Raw genomic sequence first — 21,536 nt, 5'->3', positions numbered from 1 at the left:
TTGGTGATGTAGGATCTCTCTGTTCATTGAAATTTTGCATTTGAAACATTCGTCTTAATATAGTTGGAGATTAATGACATTTAATATTGTAACGCCATCGCTTCGTTTCATCGAGAGCCAATTGGCTTTTCCTCCAGACACCAATCCACAGTGAGGTCTGCAAATATATTCGGCGTGGAATCAACTTTTCCATAAGACATGTTTGGATTTTACTCGTAAGTATTATTGAACGAAGCACAACTTTTGCTTGAACAAATTATTTTATTTCGAGTTTTGTGAGCCAAGCATTTTATGGGAAAAAAGATACAAGTTTCAAGGTTGAGACAGGAAATATGAAGGAAGCAAAAGCTAAATAGATTGTTACTCTGTATTTTTAACGTCCATTTTTGGCGGGAGAAGGGGCGATCCGTAGCCATCACAAAGCAGAAGTTGGAAAGCGTGCACTAGGAGGCAACATCTGTTTTGTGTAAGAGATCTTAAAGGTTATGTAATGTGTCGATTGATTCAGGAGTTGTTTTTACAGTTTTCAATTTTCTGAGGAAACTTTGAATACCGAACCGCGTTGTCTACCGTTTGAGAATGTGATTCGTTGTCAAGTAACAATTTGTCATTCAATTGTGATTTCTCGTTCAGCAATTTTGCCAGGCCAAAAAGATCTGTTGGTGTAGCAGTGTCTTTTTCTTCGTTCATTTTAACGTATGCAGCGTTTAAATTCAAATAGATAGAACTGATTGAGGTTTCCATGTGATTGCAGATCGTCTCCTCTAATTGACTGAAGGTGGGCCTCTCATTCGGTTCACTTTTCCAGCAGTCGGTTAAGATTTCACCGAAGAAATTGGGAACGTAGTCTGGTTTTTCCATTCGATATCCCTTTTGAATTGCTTGAACCAGTAAATGACCAGCGTCCATTCCTTGTATATAAAAACGTTACTTTGGCAATCGTGGCGAATATAATTAACCTAGGCTCTCACCTGGATATGGAACTTTACCAAGAGAAAAGAGTTCCCAGAGTAGAACTCCGTAAGCCCAGACATCCGATTGACTGGAAAAGATCCGATCCGTCAGGGATTCAATGGCCATCCACTTGACTGGCATTAATCCCTGTTAACGTAAATGAAGTTATGATAACGTTAATTGTGGTAGTAAAAGCAAAGGTACCTGGCCGGTTTTCTCATAGTTCCGTTCGTAGTACATTTTCTTAGCCATTCCGAAATCTGCCACTTTGACAACACCGTCGTCGGCTAGCAAAACATTGCGTGCAGCTAAATCGCCATGTAGCACCTGACAGTTGAAGTAGAAAACAATAGCTTAGGCTTTGACACAACTTTAAACGACAGAAAACGTTGAACGAACGAACTTTTTTGCTAGACAAGTAATTCATTCCCCGGACGATCTGAAACGACCAGGAAATCAATTCGCGTGTGGAAAACGGCCCATTTAAAGTTGTGCCGAGATCGTGTTCTTCCTCGTTGTGTATTGTTGTATTGTGTAATTGCGTGAAGTCATGTTGATTCTCCGTACTAGAATGGTTTTCTTCCAAGCTTAGGCATCTTCAAATATCAATGAGTTGCTAATCCAAAAATATCGAAACAAAAGGTTTTCTCAATTGTTTCTGTTACCTTCCCATGTGATTAACGTCGTCTGTTTCGTTCTCTGATTTCATGTTACCAAATTCATCTACGAGGTTGATGAAATTGCGTCGGTGGTTGACCAGATAAACTTGAAGATTACCATATCGACAGTACTCGACGATAACCAGCAGCTCGCCTTTTGAAACACGTAACAGGTAATGGCCATTTGTAATGATATTTCGTTAACTTCCCTTACCTTTGTGTATGCGTTTGGTACAGGCCCCCAGCAAATTAACCACGTTAAGATGAGAGCCCAGATAGATAAGAATTTTCAGTTCACTAACGAGATTCTCCAATGCAGCGATATTGGTCTGCGATTTGACCATTTTGACGGCAACAGTTTTAACTGTCTCTTCAGCATGTTTGACTCCCACGGCTTCAGCTTTAACAACCCGCCCAAAGCATCCGACTCCCAGTTGAGCACCTGAACATGGAAATGATTAGTAAATGAAATAACGTACGAAAAGTGGAGATCAACAAACCAAGTTTGAGGCGATATCTAGGAAATTCCCATCGTTTATCGTAAGGTAGATATTCAGTTTGTTCTTCTAATGATAATTGGCTATTGATTTCTTTCGTACTTCCTTCAAGTAGCTTCTTCACTCTAGGCAGTATCTGTTTTTTCTGTAATTTGGAAACAATCGAATGCGATCCAGGTTTCTAAAAACGGTTATTTGACTCACTTTATCGAGATGCATTTTGATGCCAATGCCGATTCCAAGTACGATTAGTATAATTAGAGTTACAGAGAAGCCAATCGTGAAAATTGTTGCTGTTAATTCCCTTTCCACCAAACCAAAATCTGATGTAGGGTCGTTTGTTGGATCTGCTTTAAACAAATCCATAACGCATTTGATGAGAATTGCATTCCGTTTTAATAGAAGAATATTGCCATACTTACCCCTGATCCGAAACGAGATGGTTTTAGTAACCGCGTCCTTGTATTTGTTGGCTTTGCATTGGAACGTAGTAGAGGTGTTTTTGTTTATGTTAAACAAATCCAATCGGCTTTCGTAATAGTTCAGGGTGAAACCGTTCGTGTTGTGTTTTTGCCGTTCTCCCTCCGTCTGTACGCGAAAGTCTACGTGAAAATGAGGAACAATTAGCAACTTCGTTATTCACGATTGAAATCTATAGCAAGTGTTCTCTCAAACATACTTTCAGGCGGATGTGTTTCATTTATAACTTGAATTCCAATTGTACTATTGATCTGATAGGACCATTCCGGAGGAGCAGGATATTTCACTTCGGGGAACATGGAACGACATATCAGAGTGATGTTACTTCCTACCACCGGATCTTTAGCATCACCAACTCTCTCCAACTCTATTCCTAATAACGTCACCCAGCCAATCAAAAAAGGTAAATTTTCTAAAACCCCAGTTTTTTTGTTGTTGTTGTGGACTACCTTTGACACTGATTGTGAAATGCTTCTCATCGGTGACGTTGTTCATTGTACCAACGCATTTGTAATTGCCATTGTTACCAATCGTCACATATTTCAGTGTTAGTTCGCGTTCCGGTCTGAAGCCCCAGCCGGAATTGGGTTCAGCAAGCAGATCCTTTTGAAAAGCTGAGTTCTACCAAATTTCCGCTCATTATTAGTCATTCAAGTTTTTATTTACCTTAAGGTCTGGATTGATGACGTTGATTGCTTCAATCCGGATAAGAGAGACGGTGACACTGGGGTGGGTCGGCTTGCATGGAATTTGAACACCCAATTCACCTTGATGGAAAAAGAACAGGTAGTAATTCGGGTAGTAGCTCTTGTCGGTGATTGTGACGAGGTTTGTTTCATCTAAGTGACGCAAACCACAAGAGTTAGGCAAATAGTCGTTATTGTGATAATGCGCATTAAGAACTGAACTAACCAAAGACGTAAACGTATTGCTTCATCTCCATTTCGCCGTAAATGAATGTAAAATAACCAGTATCTAGGTGTGTTACGTTAGCCAATGTCATTGTCCACGCCATGTGGGTTTCGTTCGTATCAATTGTCTGACTGAAACGCCCAACTGCGTTCGTGATCTGCTCATCACATTGTAGAAAATAAAAATTAAAAAAAAACTCTGCGATCTTCGTCCTCCTAAATTAGACAAAGAAGTTGAAGTTATACTTGCGGATAGTTGGTAAGAAAGTGTGGCATTTGCCATTTCCCAGAAAAATTCTTGAAATGATTTTCAGCATCGTCCGCGTAAGCGTAAATGCAAGTAATTGTTAGATCTGAATTGGCATCGACTACGCGGTGCGTGCCATTTGGAGTCATCAGCCAAACATTCTTGTTATCTTTGACGTGTTGCTCGTTACTTTCACCACTGGCCATTGGGAAAAAACACAGTAAAACTACTGCCAAGTGCAGTGATGTGAAGGGCTTGCACAACCCACGATCAGCAAACGATGGCAATGAGAGAAACATTTGAACGGACAGTGTCACATCGTTTACATCTCACACGAAGTCAACAATGGGTTTACCTGTAGCGTGTGAAATTCAAGCTGTTTCTAGGACAACGTTTTAGGAACAAGTGCTTCCCCAAACACGAAGTTGCTGCAATAAAAACGGGAGTGGGGTGGCCTTTGCGTGTCACTACCTGCAAGTGGCTTTTCTGTTTGCACACGCGCCTAGTTGTATGCTAACTAAGAATTAACCTTCTATTGTCACAATGTCAACTTCAAAGGTTGGAGTTAGATACCCTGAATTATAGGACAGGCACGGCTATTGATTTCTACCTCCTTTTTGCTCGGCTTCGATGAAAGTTTCTTTATCAAATTAAATCTAGATTAATATCCCCGTCTTGTAGGTAGCTTATGACATTTTACCAGTGATTTTCAATAACATACTGCCATTAATCTCCTTCATAAGCGAACGTTTCAACCAGGGGTGACGTGTTTTCTTGCTACTTTGTACAACAGTTTTTAATAATCGTGAATTTCGCCAACAGGTACATCATCAACTCGACGCGTTTACAAATCGCAGTGCAATTAACACAGAAAGGTATTCATCATACAATATACTATTTAACCATTTAGTTCAAGGTTTCCATTTCCAAGGGCACTGGAATGTGTGGGCAAGGACATCACGCGCTTTAGTTGCGAGCCACTCCCCCCGGTTATGTCGTCTTACCTCCGTACGTGTTCTACCGGTAGAAAATTTTTGCAAATAACAATTTTTGTTTCTTCCAAAGGTAGGGGATGGGTGAGCTTTCACGCACGTTCTCTCTAGAAATTCGAGGAAAAAGCAATTAGATGTCAAGGTTAGTTTGTTCGCCTCTCCCTTTATTGTCTGGGGGGATAGGAAATGTATAACTGAGAGAACATCTCCAGAATTCAGTTAGTGAAAAGCACTGCAGGGTCATGGGTGTTGTGTGAATGCTGTGTGTTTTGCTGGACTGCAACACGCTGTCGATACAGCCCTTGCCTACCGTTGGTTTCTTCCCAATTGGGTATTGTAACGCAAGTCATTTTCATGGTTTAGTATGTTTTTTTATTTTGATGTTAAATATTATCCGTGACTGTTTGAAATTGTGTTCTACAAGTAACAGCTAATATGAGCTATCTGCATGATTGGAGCATCAGATTTCTTAGTTACATATTCCAGGGAAATGATGCTGTTTATTTAGTTTTGTCACGCTGATTGTAACTATAGACTGAAGTGTTAAGTTTTGGTGATAGTAGTTGTACTTTTGCATGAGGTTTTAATGGGGCATTAGTGCTTCGGTCTTATTGATTCAGGAATGATAACTTGTTTTTTACTCCCCAGTAACATGTAAATTTGTTCGTTAATCTGGTGTTTGATTTTCTATTTCATATAGGTATGTGCAGCAAAGAACTAAGATTCAACGACAAGTATACTGTGACTGGTCTTGTGACGTGAAAGATTCGCTACCTGGCCACTCGCTCCCACTAAGGACGTCATGTTCATAAGCCGTCGTCTACCGTCTGAGTCCAGCGACATTAAGGTTTTCACCAATCCACTAATTAAAGGTAAAAAATTGCAGGTCGTGTCCAAAATTCAAGGTTAAATAATTGCACGTATTGAACGAGAGGCTACAGAACTAGTGCAGCTCAGTCTTTATTCAAATTACGTGGTTTTAAAATTCGTGTTTACATAATATTGCCGTCGCTTTTCATTCTCATCTTGTAGGTGGAAGTTGCCTTGTTTTATTTCGAAATGGTTGGATGGATATTCAGTTCTCTGCGGGTGTCTGCACACCAGATCTCCTTTAGATTTAGTAAGTTGCCGTTTCCTTAGAATACATTTCGTGTTGGCTAATCGAAACTTCATTGGTACTTGGTACTGGGCTACGTTGACGGGGCATTTGGCAGCTCTTGGCAAGAAGAATTTTGAGCTTCGATGGAGATGGTAGGAGTCGTCAACGGTGCAATGGGTAAAGCAATTTGTTACATGTATTCCTTATTTCATGGTGTTTCTGTCAGTGACCATGATTCATTTTAACGTATGCATTGTTTAGGTTTAAACAGATTCAGCTGATTGGAGTTTCATTCGCTAGCAGCCCCAGTGTGGAACTTTACCAAGGAGAAATTCTTTCCGAAGTAGGGTTCCATGAGTCCGGTTGGCTGGAAAAGATGTGAATCCGTCAGGGATTCAGTGGGCATCTACTTGGCGGACTTCAGTCCCTGTGTCGGAAAAAGTTCCAAGTTGGTGATTCAAAGAGAAATATTTGTACCTGACTGGGTTTTTTTTTTCAGTGTTTGTTGTGCATGTCCCTGGCTATTCTGAAATCTGCGACTTAAAATACTCGGTTGTGTACCAGGAAACGATGCGTCCAGCTGAATCACTGTTGCAGTACCTACTCAGTTAAGACATATTTATAAAAAATTCAATATGTCGTTGGCATAAATGTAACTTAGCAAATTTTACTGTTTCAGTAGCAGAAAATCTATTCCCGGGGAATGTGGAATCGTCAAGAGACCAGTTCGCCGGCAGTTTAGGGATCGGTTTGAGGTACTATCGGTATCTTGCCGGTATTTCCAGGAGGGCTGTTGAATGACTTCACTCAAGAAGCCAACTAGTAAGTAACGGTGATATCTATTTTGTTGATCCGTTTGTGATGGAAACCTTGTCTCTTTACAGTGGGGTGTTGCATGGTGTGAGGGGGTTGTGCAAATATGATTTAAGTGTAATGGCGAGGGAGGATTCAAAAATTGGGAAGTATTTACAGTGAAAGAAACGTTAGAGTACGCAGTTTCACGGCTACACCGTCGAACAAGTGAATTTACGATGACGTTCTGTAGTGTGTCCGGGTGTCTAGTTCTTACCGAGGCGTTCCAGCAGACCATTGCAAGTCGATATGAGGTTGTTGAATTGGGTGAAGGTGATGAGATGTTTGGAAAATGCTGTAGCCTATAAACTTTCTGTTGTCTAAGCTTGATTTACCCATTGATTTTGCAATAAGTTAATAATTGTTATTTGAATTACGACAAATAATTACCACCTTCCCTAATCTGACTTTTGTAAAGCTTTTGCAGTAGCTCCAACTGGTTGTGATATTTAAAAAGCTGCATTTTTCTGGAAAACATCTCGTTTCTCCTGGTATAACGATTGACAGTGGAGTAGTCGTCGGAGACGGAGGACGACTTTTGACAGGACAATAACTGTCATTTCCGATGTGTGTGGTTGATTGCGCCAGATTACAAGTTAATTTTGTATGGAGATGTGATTGTTTAACGATTGAGTTGATTTGTTTCCCTACCAATCTACAACTATTTTAACATTTAACCAGCTATCTTTTTCTATTTAAAAAATAGGTATGAAAATGAATCAACCTGTTATCTCGCGATGGATGTACATGTGGAAACTTCGGTTGTTCTCCAGGCATTCGTGAATGTCGTCCGGATGTCCGCAATTGCAAGCTGAAAATGTTTGATAATCTCTTGAAAATTGCTTTTTGTATGGTTAGAAATTTTATGGTTTCTAGCAATTGCTGTGAAGAATGTTTAGTGAAGTTAAAGAGGTAATAAGGTTGCGTTGATTGTTTGGTAGTTGCAAATATATTTATTATTTTGTTGTATGTAGGATTATCAAGGAGGTATTTTACTTCATCAAAATTTTCCGTATCTTTATAACACATGTACTACAACTGAAATCTAAGCAACAAATATACAGGTAAAAGGTAGGAGAAAAATTTATTGAGAAACAAAATATATATTGTAATTAACAAACCATTGATTAGTAGAAACTGCACTGTAAGAATATTATGCACTTCTGTTTTCTTAATAGCCGAATGTTTTGTAACGTGATTGTAGATTGTATCTCAATACTAATCCACTAAAAGGGAATGTAAAAAATATTTTACCTAATACGCAACACAGTGTAAGCAAATGTAATTTACTTGACAGGCTGGTGGTGTTGGTCCGATTACCGTTAACAGCGTTTGTGTACCGCTGACAAATATTGTGTTAAGAATAAATGACGGTTTGGGCAGACTTGCCGCGACCGCGATCGCGATCAAAAATTGCTCGCCGATCCGATCTTTTGAGAAAGATCGGAGATCGGATCGGCGATCCCAAAAAAATGATCGCGATCCGATCTTTTTGAGCGATCAAACTTTTCGCCATCTAGCTGTCGATTTTGCAGCCACATGGTACTCTTTCACTACTATTTTTGCGAATGCCAATTGAGGGAAACTGTTTAGTGTTCACCCTCAATGGCCGTCAGTGACTGTCGCTGTGACAGACAATGCTAAATTCGTTAAATAGTGTAAATTTTGAGTAGTACGAAAAGATCGGTAAAAATGATCGGCCGATCCGATCAAACTCAAAAGATCGGATCGGAGATCGAGATCGGAAAATTGATCGGCGCGGCAAGTCTGGGTTTGGGCACGAGTTTGTGTATACGTACGCAAGATTGTTATCACTCAGATCAATAATACAGACAGTGGTACCAAAACATTGCACAGCCGCAATTCTTTTGTAAGTAGTTCAGATATCCTACTACATACCCTGATACAAATTAACTAACAGTCAAGTAGATTGACTTCATTCGTCAACATTTGTTGCCACTTTTGGGCCATTGAATTATTCGAATTCAAAGGGATTGAGCTAAAACCAGTTTTGATTAAGTCTTGGTATTTAAAAAACTAGAACATTCATAGAAAATGAATGTTGATTAAAATTCAGTAATCAGATTCGCGGTTTACGTGTCATTTTTATTGAATACATAATTTCATTTTTGAAAGATTTTGACGAAAGTGAGAAGCTATTTTAGCTAATCACTTTTTCATTTTTCGCAAAATTCTGAATTTCGATTCAAAATTGAACGACAATCACCAAAATTCTAAATAGTTTGTTCGTCCAACGTGTAGTTTTTGAAATAAAAGGTAAAAAAAGAAGCAGGTAACAACACTATTTCTTTTAGTTTAAAAAATGGTTAATTTATGCTATTTGTTATTTGTATATGTATGTATTGTGTATGTATGTAATATTGTCATTTCTCACTATTTTATAGAGCGTTATTAACCATTTTTAATATTCAACTCCTGTTTTCTAGTTAACCACTTATATGGCGAAATTAACAGAATTCGTGTATTACTATCTAGTGACAATCCACACTGAAACAATTAAGGCGCCACCTCTTAAGACTGGAGTTGATGATGACAGTAAGTGTTAGGAAAGGAAATCATTAAGTTCTCGAGCATCTTCAGTTTCGGTTCGTAATTGGCGAGTTTGACTAAAAAAAAAAAAAAAAACTAAAACACAAAGAATTTGACTGTTGTCTGCTTGCATTGGTCAAAATCTAGACAGGTGTGTGATCAGTGCAATCTTCAATAATTGTAAACAATTCCTGATTCTTTAAACAACTGAGATGAATCTATATTGTCTCAGACAAGTGCTGACTTCAGCAAACAAGATTGCTGGGGAAAATTTCTCAAAACAAAGGACAAGAAATCATTGGAAATGGTAAAAGTATTCGCACATTATTTCCTTCAGGTTCTATGTGCTGTCAAATAATGTTTTCTTTTCTTCAAGTATGGCTTGTATTAGCAGCCTAATAGTGTGCTTCATAAATACGTCAATCCCTGAAATAAGATTCTAATTGAAAGCTGTTGGAACTTCTGCTCTTTCTGCTGATAGTGTGGGTTTTCCGTAAACAAGCTTATAATAACTTATGACCACTGTTTTTGGCTTTCACATGCAGCTCCGTAACAGCTACTAATATTAGCCAAACTGTTGTCAAATTAAAATTTAACTGGCATGAAAAAATCCCTTGATAACATTTTTGGATACCTGGCTTCGCTTAATGTGACTCTTGAGGCTGTGCATGTTCCTAGATTATGGTTAAAGAAACATTCAATGCCTTGCTGTTCAATGCCATTGAGTTCCATTGGATAGATTGGAAAAAGATTTGTAAAGTATTTGACAAAACCATTATTGTATTAATAAAGTAATTGTTTGGTATGCTTATATTGACAGGTAACTTAAGAAATCCTAAAAGTTGGTGGGTGGTAGATTTGTTTTGTGTAGCTCCAAGAAGATATTTCAGCGCCATGTACAGTGTATGATATTGTTAATATGTATAGAACTGTTTTTACGTTTTAAAGGGGTCATAATATAGCTATGATTTTAAAACATTACAGGATTGAGGATTCCCGTTTATAGCAATGCGATGGCGGAGCAATGGAAAGATTCTGTTGATTTCTAACGAAAAAAGCAAATGGTAGTGTTATGTATTGAACATATAACATACAAGTTGAGTTTCCCATGTTGTATTACTTTTTACAGGAATTTAGTTTCCAAACTTGATTCGCAACTGCATCCATATCTGTTGAACAGTGTTTGGCCTTCAAAATGGCCTCCCGAAATCTCCTGTCCGAAGTCTTTTGTATTATTGTAAGTTAGTGAAACAAAAAATAACGCTAACTAATGTTTTTATTTTCCTTACATAGATACATAATGGCAGCCGTTCGGAAAGGGTTAAGTTCGTTGAGGAGGAGCGTTTTGAAACAGATAGCCGATGGAAGCGTTGCCAGAAATTGCCATGGTCCATTTACGTTCCGTCACATTATGGTATTCTTATAAAGAAATTAAAGTGCATATCTGGGCTCCCTTCTTTCTGTGGCCCCGTTTCCCCTTGACTCATAATAAGCCCGTAGGGGGTCATGCCCCTACTGTACGGTATATATAAAAATAACATATACCGAGGTTTGGAGGGCTCTGGCCGGAAAGGGGACGTGGGAGGTCCGCTTAGTCCGATGAAGTGTTCACGGAGGGCGACGTGGCTACCCACAAATCCGAATTAAAGGTTAATCGCTCCTGTAAAAATGTTCCAAATCTTCGGCTCTTCTTCCGGCTTCTCTTAGCCAAGCACCGGGTAATCTCCCCGGTGGGTCAATTGAGGCAGTGTCTCCCCCTGCCTTGGTTGACGGCAACTTTTGAGAGGGTTATTTTTCCTTTCAAGAGTTGCAAATTCATATATTTGTGTGGAGAATTGAAAATAAATTTTTAATTTTTTTTTTAAACGCAAAATTTATCTACTTTATTTTGTTAACTCTGCTCCTTTCTGATTCGTTGCTTGCAACTTTCTTACTGCTGCTGCTTGACGAATAGCATTTTTGTGATCTGTTCTCGTTTCTTTGGTGGCATCCCACGTTGGTAAGAATTGTATATACTAATTTCGTAACGATTACTCTGTTATTAATCACCGTTGACATTAGAATAATCAATTTTATGTTTCATAGTGGTAATGTACTGCAATCCGTTGTGATGTAATTGTAACTGAATCTACTTTTCATCTTCAGTGACCACTGGGTGTCGAACCCTGATATTCGGCATTGCTCGCCAATGCTCAACCATTGAGCTATAGTCACATACAAATTTTCTCTCTAATACCTTTAGACAATGCACGATAATTTTGTATAGTCAATGTTTGTCGTCTCGCAATAGTATATGTCAATCTGATAACTAGTTGTATAAGTGACATAGCTTATGTGTAGAGTGTGCGGCTACGGAATCAGAAGGCTGAGGTTCGAATCCTGTTCAAGCCAATAGATCACGATTTTATTGAATATGTAAAATAGGATGTCCTGAGACTATTTGCAAAAATAGTTTCTGTAAGATGTAACTCATGGCTCAACTGTAGAGGATCGGCTGCGTAAGTCGGATGTATGGGGATCGATCCCCATTAGAGTTCAACCAGGGATGAAGATTCCTAACATTGCAATTGATATGCATCTGTACCAAAGGAAGACACATTGATTCGAATTGGAATTACATCCAAATGATCTACATAAGACGTTACTTGAAACAGTAATAATGCTGCGAATTGAAATGGTAACACTGATGGAGAAATCAGTTTATTGATTTCAAACAATTCTATTTATAAAATTATGGACATATTAGTATTGGTACCTTCTGCGTACGTACACAATACGCATGGCACTTGGATGGGATTCGAACCCACACATATCATATTACTAGCCTGATGCTCTACCATTGCGCTACTTATCACAATTCTCTGAAGTTTAAGACTTCAACACATTAATGTGATCGTGAGCGCGAGTCAATAGAAAACCAAATCCCAATGGGGGGATATAGGGGGGCAGGTGCCAGAAAGGCAAGGCGTCCGCTTCCCAACTCGAAGGTTCCTGTTTCGATTCCCAGTCAGGTTTCCGATTCCACAGGCTTCCAAACTTCCCAGGTGTCACGATTCCACGGGGCCAGTCGGGTTGGGAAACTTCGTGCGAAGCACGCGAACGGATATTTTACTAACAGTTAATCTCGTAACCAGCAACAAATTTTAATAAATAAGTTGTGTTTCTCACTTACCGAGTATTTAGAAACTGATATGTCTTACAACGGAGTTTAATCGTAGGCCTTAAGTTCTTTCTAGATAGATCGTAGTGATGCACATCTATTCCAATATTTGGAAAACATTTGTGTGGTGCTTCATATATTTGAATGCATATATTTGTTTACATTTTGTTTCAATGTAAACAATCATATTCATTTGATTCGTTTGGGACTTGAACCCTTAACCCTCGGCGTACAATGCCGATGCTCAACGACTGAGCCATGAACATCCTTGGCTGTTTTTCTGAATCTATTAAAGACAACATATTTACACATTTAATAATGAAAATCACAAAAATGATTGCTTGCAGATACTTATATCTTTGGACTGGATTTGAAACTCAAGTCTTCTGGTACCGCAGACGGACATTATACACATAAGCTATAACACTTATACATTCAAGAATAGAATAACAAATAGTCTAGCTACCTGTTATCTATTACACAATTTCAAAAATATGTGGCACAACAAACATATTAAATTGACAACGTTGCTTAATTGTCGATGCTTTTTACGTTTGACTGGGTTTGAACCTTAGTTTACTGTCATCGCAGCTAGACACTTTACATATATGCTATGTTACTTGTACGACGATGTATCTTACTAATTAATAATATAGCGAATCGTCATCTATAACATATTTCCAATAATATGAGACACAACAAATATATATATTTCAAAATGTTAGCTTACAGATACTTATATCCTTTGACTAGATTGGAACCTTAGTCGTTTGCCATCGTAGGCGGATGCTATACACACAAGCTATGACACTTGTCCCAATTAATGCAGACTAACCAATAACATGGCGAAACGATATACATTTACTACTCAATATTATTGTGCGTTGACTCAAGGTAAAAAAGAGAGAATTTGTATGTGATTATAGCTCAAGGGTTGAGCATCGGCAAGCTATGCTGGATATTAGGGTTCGATACCCAATAGTCACTGAAAATTCAGTTGGTGTCTATAGTTAATGTTTCTGGTGTCATTTGTGTATATGTTGGAATTGTAATAAAATGTTTCTAATGGTTGTGTAAAAGTTTCTCAGTTAATCATAATACACATGTTACAATAATAAAATGTAAGCCGGTTCTTCGGGTATAAATTATGAAAGAATTGCCACCAAACTAGTACCTATAAAACTTTCACACATCAAAAGACCTTGTGACAATAAAATTAAGAACATACCACACACAATAATTCAACAAGTAAAAAAATTACAATATACAATATATAAAAGTACTATACTAAAAAAAAAATATTTCGAAAGTATTATGTATTGGTAATTTTTACAACATTTTAGGTATTTGCAAGTTTTGAACGTATATTTTATTCAATAAAACCGATAATTTTTTAATTCGTAAGATTGTTATTAGAATTTTCAGTCAGTTTTTTTTTTTTTGCCGAGGACATTTAGACAAGTTGTATCTGAAACATTAACTAATTGTGCAATAGTGCTGGCGCACATCACGAACATATTTTACCTATAGAGTTCAACCACTTCCGTAAGAGTCAAGTCGTTTTGCACTACGGTCGCTCCTTAAATGTGAACACCTCCTACCTAATAAATAAAATTCTTTGAAAAATCCTTCGTTCACGGTTTACTACTTATTAAAAAAAAAAAAAAAAATAACAAAGAAAAAGATTATTAGGAAAACATTTACCGACTAAAGTTAAATAATGCGTCATACTTGAACACAGGTGAAATCACTTGACTCTTAGACTAAGTTACCATTTTCTGCCATTGTCAGTTGTCGTCTGCCTGTAGCTTTCAAAAATATTTAAAATTGTTCCGGTGATTGGAGCACGTAGAGAACGCGACGGAAATTTCAAAGTCTCCAACCACAGTCTGCCATCTATCGACACCATTTTCTGCCATCTATTGGTATAAAACGCTGTAACTAAAAGCCACCCAAATACTACCGTCAATCTTTTGAGCTTTCCTCTTTTAAGTTTTGTATAATTACACATCGAATTGCCTCTGTTAACAGTATCTTTTTACTTTCTCTTTTTTCTTAGACTCACTGCTTTTGTAACGATATTGTTAAATAACAAGTTCAAGCGAAGCCGGTTGGGTTGCGTGGCCGCTTCGTTTCCTTTTTGTCATTTATCCTTTACAAAATAACCTTTCTGACCAAAGGAAACTTAAAACAGATCCTTCAACGCCAATGAGTTCGTTCTATGTCTTTTGATTACCTACTTGGATGTTTTGAATCATCCGCCTTCATTTTGGATCAAGAATTCGTGACTACCTTTGCACTTTTTCTGTTTGATTTTTTGCCATCGGTCTTACTACCGGCTAATTTCAGCTAACCACGTTTACGCCGCTATGTTTTGGAAAACATCTTTTGATATTTCCACGTAGAGAGATGCAAAATCCTCAGACTCTACGGACGGATCAGCGGACCATCCTGGAGGGAAAAAAGTGATCACAGAAAATGGCATGGCCATGAAAGAAAATGGCAGTGATTTCTGACGGCATCGGCAGCATCGACATCCAGCAGCAGATTCATCAATGATGGCAGAAACAAACGTTAATACTGCTTAGATTACAGATAGCTCTCCAACTCACTATCCTGCCAATGTTAAAAAAATTTAAAGAACCACAATCTCGGAAAACATTTATAAAAATATCTATTTATCCTACTGGCTGACCTTTAATCCTTGGCAAACTTCTTGATTGTTTGTGCTACAAAACCATTAGTATTCTTTGGACACATCTGGACCTCACGTCACATATCCCGGGGCAGATTTGATGGTTGTAGATGACAGCAACAGCATTGCTCAGACTGCAAATGATTTCCAAACTGAATAAGCTGCCAATTTTGAAACGAACTCTTCTAATAAATCTGGGTTTTTAAAATAAAAAACAATTAAAATAATCAATGGTTGTCAAGCTTACAAGAAAGACAAAAAGACACTGTTGTAATAGATCTTTATATCCATGTTCACACCTCATTGCCTCATAAAGGCAATACAAGTTTTCATTCTGTGTGTGACAATTTATACACTTTTGTTGGTAACAATCTTATCATTTTTAACTAATGAGAACAACAATTCTATAATTTTAAAAACTATAACAAATACTGAATTATTTCAGAGAACTACGGTAAAGCAACTCGTTTTCAACATGGAAAAACGTGGCTTACTTATAGTCGGTATAGCTACTCGTTAAGCCCATTTACCAATTTAATTCTTATGAAAAAATTTTAGCTTGTTAATGCAAGCAGTGCACATTCAATGAAGCTGGTAATGAATTTATAACTGTAAACTATTTTTTCCTAATTCACCATTACTTGCCTAATCGTTCAATCCAAGCCATGAATTTTACAGTAGACACGTAGAATTCTGACCGATCACACTGGCGAACAGATGCAGACAAAACATGTTCTGGCTCGCATGTAGTTTTTGGGGTAGGTGCACACCTAACTTCCTGTAAGCATTGCCGTCATTACATTTTTTTTAAATCGTTCGCTTTTTTTAATTATTATTATTACTACTACTTTTATCTGTGCAATACAATACTTCTTATAAGAATTATTTTTTTTTACTGTATTAACGAGTTATTTAACTAAGCAACCTGTTGTGTCGTTGATATTCTAGAGCTGTTGCGTCAGTATGTTTCGGTATGTTATGCATGCTTAGTCGAAATGAATGCTTTCATTGTTCCAAAACAGAGCCGCCTGGGTTGCGTCGTCCCGATAAATAAGAAAAGTAGTTAATTACATGAGCCATTCAGCCCAATAGAATTTTGCCAGTGGGGCAAAAAAGTTTTCGAGTCTTTCAAATGTTGGAACAAATCGTGACGTATAGACTCGAACAATTTACACCTGTCGCAGTTATTGGTGATACTGGCCTTGAGGTTTGTTTTGGCATCCAATTCTATTGTGCCCATTTGCCGGGCCGACAGACAACCCCCACTCGATGTTTCGATAAAAGAGAATGCCGAATTTTTCATCTCATTTCTTCGAGTAAACATGTCGATGGCACGCCGTTCCCTGTTATTGGCAAATCCGCATTCTCGCCGGCACGATCTCTACGTGATTGCCATTTCAATAACAAAGGGCCATTGAATAATAATAAACGGAGATTTACACAACTGAATCACGAAGCCTATCTTGGGGGTACGTGAACGAAGAAGGAAGGACAATCCCAATTCATGGTGTTACGAAGATCGACACTGACATCATACGTCAGCTAGAGCACTTCTAGAAACTGAACTAGCCGCTAAGCTAGTAGCATTCTGGTGATTGTGTCGCATCGTCCCCATCGAAAGGCTTCTTTTAAGACGACTTGGATTCAGCCCCACTTCAATCAGGTCGTTTGTTTTAATTTATGGAGCAAGAAACGGGCTGTTTTTTATTAGCCCCATGCCCCATTAACTTTTATCGGGTATGCAACCCAAATACATGCGATGAATTGTTTTGAAAGCAATTAGTATTAATAAAACTACATCAACCAAATACCAAGTGTGATACCGATGTCGGTTGGGCTACATTACCTAAATACAAATATCCCTAACCAGTGCATAAAAGCTAACACAAGCAGTGAAAGTGGTGAAGGTGTAGTGAACTTTCATGCCCCGTGCAAGATGAAACCCTACCTCACAGTGCTGGAAGGGAATAAATGGTAGGGAAAAAGGAATTACAGGGAGACTTATAAAACACACAAATCCCATTATAGAATAAAGTAAGCAAATGCCGATTTGGCTGTACTCGACCGTACCATCTTCTGCTTTTCCATCCTCCTAATGAACTTGTCCATCCAAGTCTGGAGCTAGGCCACGATCCTCAAAATCCGGTTTTCCTCCTCGTTTCTGTTCGGGCCTTCTCGACACATTAACCAAAATATGATTAGTCAGTTGAAATTTTGAAATTAATACTTCAAGATCTGTAGCGATGATTCTGGTGGCTCCGTCGGCGATTTTCGACGTCCATCGTTCGCCTTCCATGGTGCTTGTCAACCCTCCTAAATACATTTTTAAAAAACATTTAGAAACTTAAATTTTAAAACTATTACATTACAATCCTTGGCGATGATTGTGGTGACCCTCGTTGCCCAATAGTCCTTCTCGGTGTTGTCACAAATCCTCCTACATTAAATTTAAAAAAACATATCAATTAATACTTTAAACTTTAAACTGATACCTTTAAGTCCTTGGCGATAATTCTAGATATCCCGCAGCGATCCTTGTCGTCCAGCGTTCTGCCTCCGTGGTGCTATGAACCCTCCTCAATGCATAAAGAAACAAATGTGTTTATCATTTCATTTGTGAAATTAGTTCCTTACAGTCCTTGGCGATGATCCTGGTGACACTGGCAAAGATCCTCGTTGCCCAATGGTCCTTCTCGGCGATGTCATGGTGTATGTACGTGTCCCCTACAAACATAAAACAAAAACATCAATTAATATTTGAACATTTTTTAATGAATAACTTTTAGTCCTTCGCTATAATTCTCGTGACCCGGCAGCGATCCTTGTCGTCCAGCAGTCTCCCTCGGTGGTGCTGTGGTCCTCTTAATGTATAAAAAACAAACATGTTTATAGGCTTACATTTTTAAGGTAGATACCTGGCAAATCTTTGGCGTTGGTCTCGTTGTTACGGTGACTATCCTCGATTTCCAACATCCCCTCCCGTCCTCTCCTGAATGCGTACAAAATAGAACATGAATTTAAAAAAAAGTGGTTGAATAATTTCAAAGAAGAGCATGAACAGCAATTACAGTTATATTTCATTATAACGTTACTGAAAACAAAAAATGAATTTGCTAGTTAGCAGTCGGGATTTTGTTGGGATTGACGGAGCACTGGCAAATTGTGTGAAGACATTAAACAGAATTGCAAGGGCATGTTTGCGAATGAAAACTGCTGGTAAGTAACGCATTAAACAGTGAAGGAAAATGGCCGAGGTAATGCTGTGCAAACAGACCGAGTGAGGTGCATTACGCCTTACTTGAAGTAGTCCTAGTCTTAACTTAAACTTAGATTTACTTATCCTTAACTTAATCTACGTTTATCTATTTCATCTAGACTTCGTCGTCGTACTACCCAACTAAACAAAACCAGTGCAAATGCTAAACCAGGTGCTGATTCATTGCGTTATTAGTGCGTAACTGATGAATCTACAAGTTACGAAACCTATACAGCTTGTGGACGAAAACTAAATGCACGTGCGAAAGTGAATCACTCGACCGAGAATGCAAGCAGTATATCTCTACACTAGTGCATAGCGTGCTGGTGAACGAGCTACTGAGCTTATGCATTTTTTATTTTTTCCTTTTTTTTTGTGAATTGCCCGTGGTTATTCATCTGTCTTAGGCCCTTGGAAACACATTGGGTCAATCGATGGGGAATGGCCATATCCTAGGGCTCACTTAGAAAGAAAAATTTGTCCTTCAACCTGTCGACCTTCAGGATTATGTTGCTCTACCCTACACTCTACTTCCGGGAAAGCAATCACGTGGCAGGTGTCTGTGAGTATTTAAGGCGGTACACAACGCTAAAATGAGGCAGTCGATCGAGGTTTTTCCTCTGCGAATGTAAAATCATTTGAACACTATCGTTGGATGTTTCCGCTGTCAGGTAAGTTGATTGTTGTTAGTTGGTTTCGTTATTTAATTGTTCATGCCGTAACAGCCAGTATATGTTAATATGTAAAAAATTAGTTCGAAATCTATCGTTAGCAAAATGTGATTCTAACTGTAATCAAGCTGTGTTACCAATAGTCTACCATTTTTTTTAGATTTTTCGGTCCTCCTGTTGAGTAGCAGAGGAAAGGTTTACTCCAAGTGCCTCCAAATTGTATCAAAAGAACTGAATTTAGTAATGATCTAAATGTTTAAATCATATGTAATAGTAGTATACGAAACCTTAGCTGTGTGACAGATGACCGTTCGTGATTTTCATCGTTGTATTTTGTTTGTCACATAATTTTCCTGGTACTCCTGAATGTAAAAACATATTATCTACGAATGTTGGTGCTAAATGAAAGCTTGTCTGGGTTACAAAATTTTGACTATTTAGGGTTTTAGCTATTGCTGCAACATTACAGAAATATTCCACTAACAAATTTAGTAGGTTATCAATTAAATTTTAATAAATTGCTGAATAAAATTTATAATAAATTATGATTTCATAAAATCAATTAGTTTTTAATTCCTGGTAAAGGCATTGTGAACAAAACCATGAAACAGATTTTTGACATTCAATATAAACGTTCAATTCAAACGTTTTATAAATATTATATACACGAAAATAAGTTCGTTCGAGCCACTGTATAATAATACAGACGATATTCTGTCTGAGAGTCTGCTTGTATCTTTCAAAAATCTAATTAGTAATGTAATATAATTGCCAATTGTTGGTACCAAACCTTGTTTAAAAATTTTTAAAAATATTTTTATTTTGCCTCTTTAAATAAATTTTTACTTGATTTCATTTTTTTCTTCTCTTCTTTCTGATACATTGTTTACATTGTTAAACAAGTTCAAGCAATTTTCGGTTGGGTTGTTGCTTTTTTGCCATTTAGCCTTTGCGAAATAATCTTAACGAAATAAGTGATCTTTTTATATTCCACGGCTTTACACCAGCGAAGAAGCAACACGTATATACAATTAAATATTTGCCACAAAAAACAACGCAATCCAGCGAAGACGAAGGCAAAGCACTTGGATCAGCAGCACGACAATATTCAATTTGTATCCGGTATCAATTTCCCGACCACTGAAAAACCTAAGTACAAAGCTTGTACTAGAGAAAAATCGCTGCAGTCACGCATTATCAATGCAAATTTGATACTTAGATTTGCAAAAAATGACAATTGCACAAATTTCCCTAGGAAAGCGCCGAGGCAGCCGTGATTACGGGAAACGGTGCATCATCAATCCTCTGACAAAATCAGAGGTTAAAACAAATGCCATTTCCAGTCTAAGATATTAACCCACCTCACATAATTTGGTCCAGCTGATATCACTTTCTTCAGCTAGGGGATGCAGCATGTCTCACCTCGGGAAGGAGCAGGACCCCCAACATCCATCGAAACACCGCATTACCTTTGAATAATGACTTCATACATTATGGCCACGAAAGATAGATTTCCAGTTTGAATAATATAGTAATACTAACATGTAACTAAATAAAAACAATACGCAAAAAAATTTCAAGGCCAGCCACTCCAACGAACGGAAGCTTTAGCACTCCAGCGTATCACCAATTGGAACCTGCTGGAGCTGTCCTGTACACCTGACATCGACAAACCCGTATGTAACACAAAATTAAGTATTCAGAATTATACAAGGAGATCTTTGTATACAAACCCTTATACACTGAGCATCAAATCTTCACATAGGTGGCAAATTACACGGTACGGGTTCCACAATGCAACTAAATTTCTAAAAACATTTAGTTTAGTGGAAAACAGATTACGTTAATATTACACAAAGTTGACTTACCCAAGATGAACTTACCGTGAACTATGAGAAAAGCTTCCGACTTGAAATTCTTAGCTCCCCTTCTTCCAGAGTTGACTTAGCGAAGAACTGGAAATCACTGACGTATTTGAAGGTAAAAACGGGTCTTATGTAGCCTTTCCTGCTTTGAAAGGTTGGGGACGATTTTCAGTAAGAGAGAGAGAAACAGAAAAATTAAAGGATAGGGCAGTTTTCTACTTTTCTCATCCTTCCTCCAGATTTTAGTTACCCACCCTTTCGCAAGTTGCACGCTGTTTTAAATTAGATGGCAGCGTATACGAATTGCCAATATTGACCATTTATACCATATTGTGTTCAAGATTTCTATTTCCAGGGGCACCAAAATGTGTAGGCAAGGACATTAAAAGCAAAAACTTTAGTTGCGAGCCAGTCCCCCCGGTTATGTCGTTCCACCATCCGCACATGTTTCTCGGTACAGACGTGGCTTACCATTCCCGACAAAAATTTTGCAGATAGCAATTTTTCGTTTGTTCCAACGGGTGGGATAGGCAAGCTTTCTCGCGCGGACTCTGTAGAAATTTGAAGAAAAACCAAATTAGATGCAGGTAAAATATCAGGTTACTTTGGTCGCCTCTCCCTTCCTTTTTCAGAGGAAAGGAAACGTGT

At 38.0% G+C, this 21,536-nt stretch overlaps 2 protein-coding genes and 1 long non-coding RNA gene across 4 annotated transcripts in view; 1 reads left to right on the top strand and 2 right to left on the bottom strand.

Moving 5' to 3' along the window:
• Window positions 1-21,536, top strand: part of LOC130689400 (lactosylceramide 1,3-N-acetyl-beta-D-glucosaminyltransferase-like) — an 83,999-nt gene that overhangs the window by 11,887 nt on the left and 50,576 nt on the right. The gene's annotated exons all lie outside the window — the stretch shown is intronic.
• Window positions 505-3,657, bottom strand: LOC130690794 (vascular endothelial growth factor receptor 1-like). Its single transcript, XM_057513670.2, has 13 exons — window positions 3,503-3,657; window positions 3,257-3,429; window positions 3,040-3,193; window positions 2,790-2,963; window positions 2,533-2,712; window positions 2,315-2,460; window positions 2,114-2,255; window positions 1,828-2,055; window positions 1,620-1,767; window positions 1,358-1,550; window positions 1,159-1,281; window positions 972-1,101; window positions 505-911 (listed from the first exon to the last, which is right to left on the bottom strand). The coding sequence occupies exons 1-13, from the start codon at window positions 3,603-3,605 to the stop codon at window positions 505-507; spliced, it is 2,301 nt and encodes a 766-aa protein (XP_057369653.2). The 5' UTR covers window positions 3,606-3,657.
• On the bottom strand, window positions 19,907-20,983 carry LOC130690801 (uncharacterized). 2 transcript variants are annotated; one of them, XR_009001096.2, is made up of 6 exons: window positions 20,892-20,983; window positions 20,757-20,831; window positions 20,566-20,682; window positions 20,385-20,492; window positions 20,239-20,328; window positions 19,907-20,172 (listed from the first exon to the last, which is right to left on the bottom strand). It is a non-coding gene; the product is annotated as an uncharacterized LOC130690801 (long non-coding RNA). The 2 variants fall into 2 exon arrangements; XR_009001095.2 differs by having other exon boundaries at window positions 20,907-20,983.

Source organism: Daphnia carinata, chromosome 6, assembly GCF_022539665.2.
Source record: "Daphnia carinata strain CSIRO-1 chromosome 6, CSIRO_AGI_Dcar_HiC_V3, whole genome shotgun sequence".
Taxonomy (NCBI): domain Eukaryota; kingdom Metazoa; phylum Arthropoda; class Branchiopoda; order Diplostraca; family Daphniidae; genus Daphnia; species Daphnia carinata.
This window is presented reverse-complemented; position numbering and strand designations above follow the sequence as displayed.

What these genes read in the sequence shown, in the direction of transcription:
- LOC130690794 (XM_057513670.2), bottom strand. Translation starts at nt 3,605, where the DNA reads ATGGCGTGGACAATGACATTGGCTAACGTAACACACCTAGATACTGGT. An exon ending in TGAAACACATCCGCCTGAAA is followed by an intron (nt 2,713 to 2,789) that starts GTATGTTTGAGA and finishes ATTTTCACGTAG; the next exon opens with ACTTTCGCGTACAGACGGAG. An exon ending in TGGTAAAGTTCCATATCCAG is followed by an intron (nt 912 to 971) that starts GTGAGAGCCTAG and finishes TTTATATACAAG; the next exon opens with GAATGGACGCTGGTCATTTA.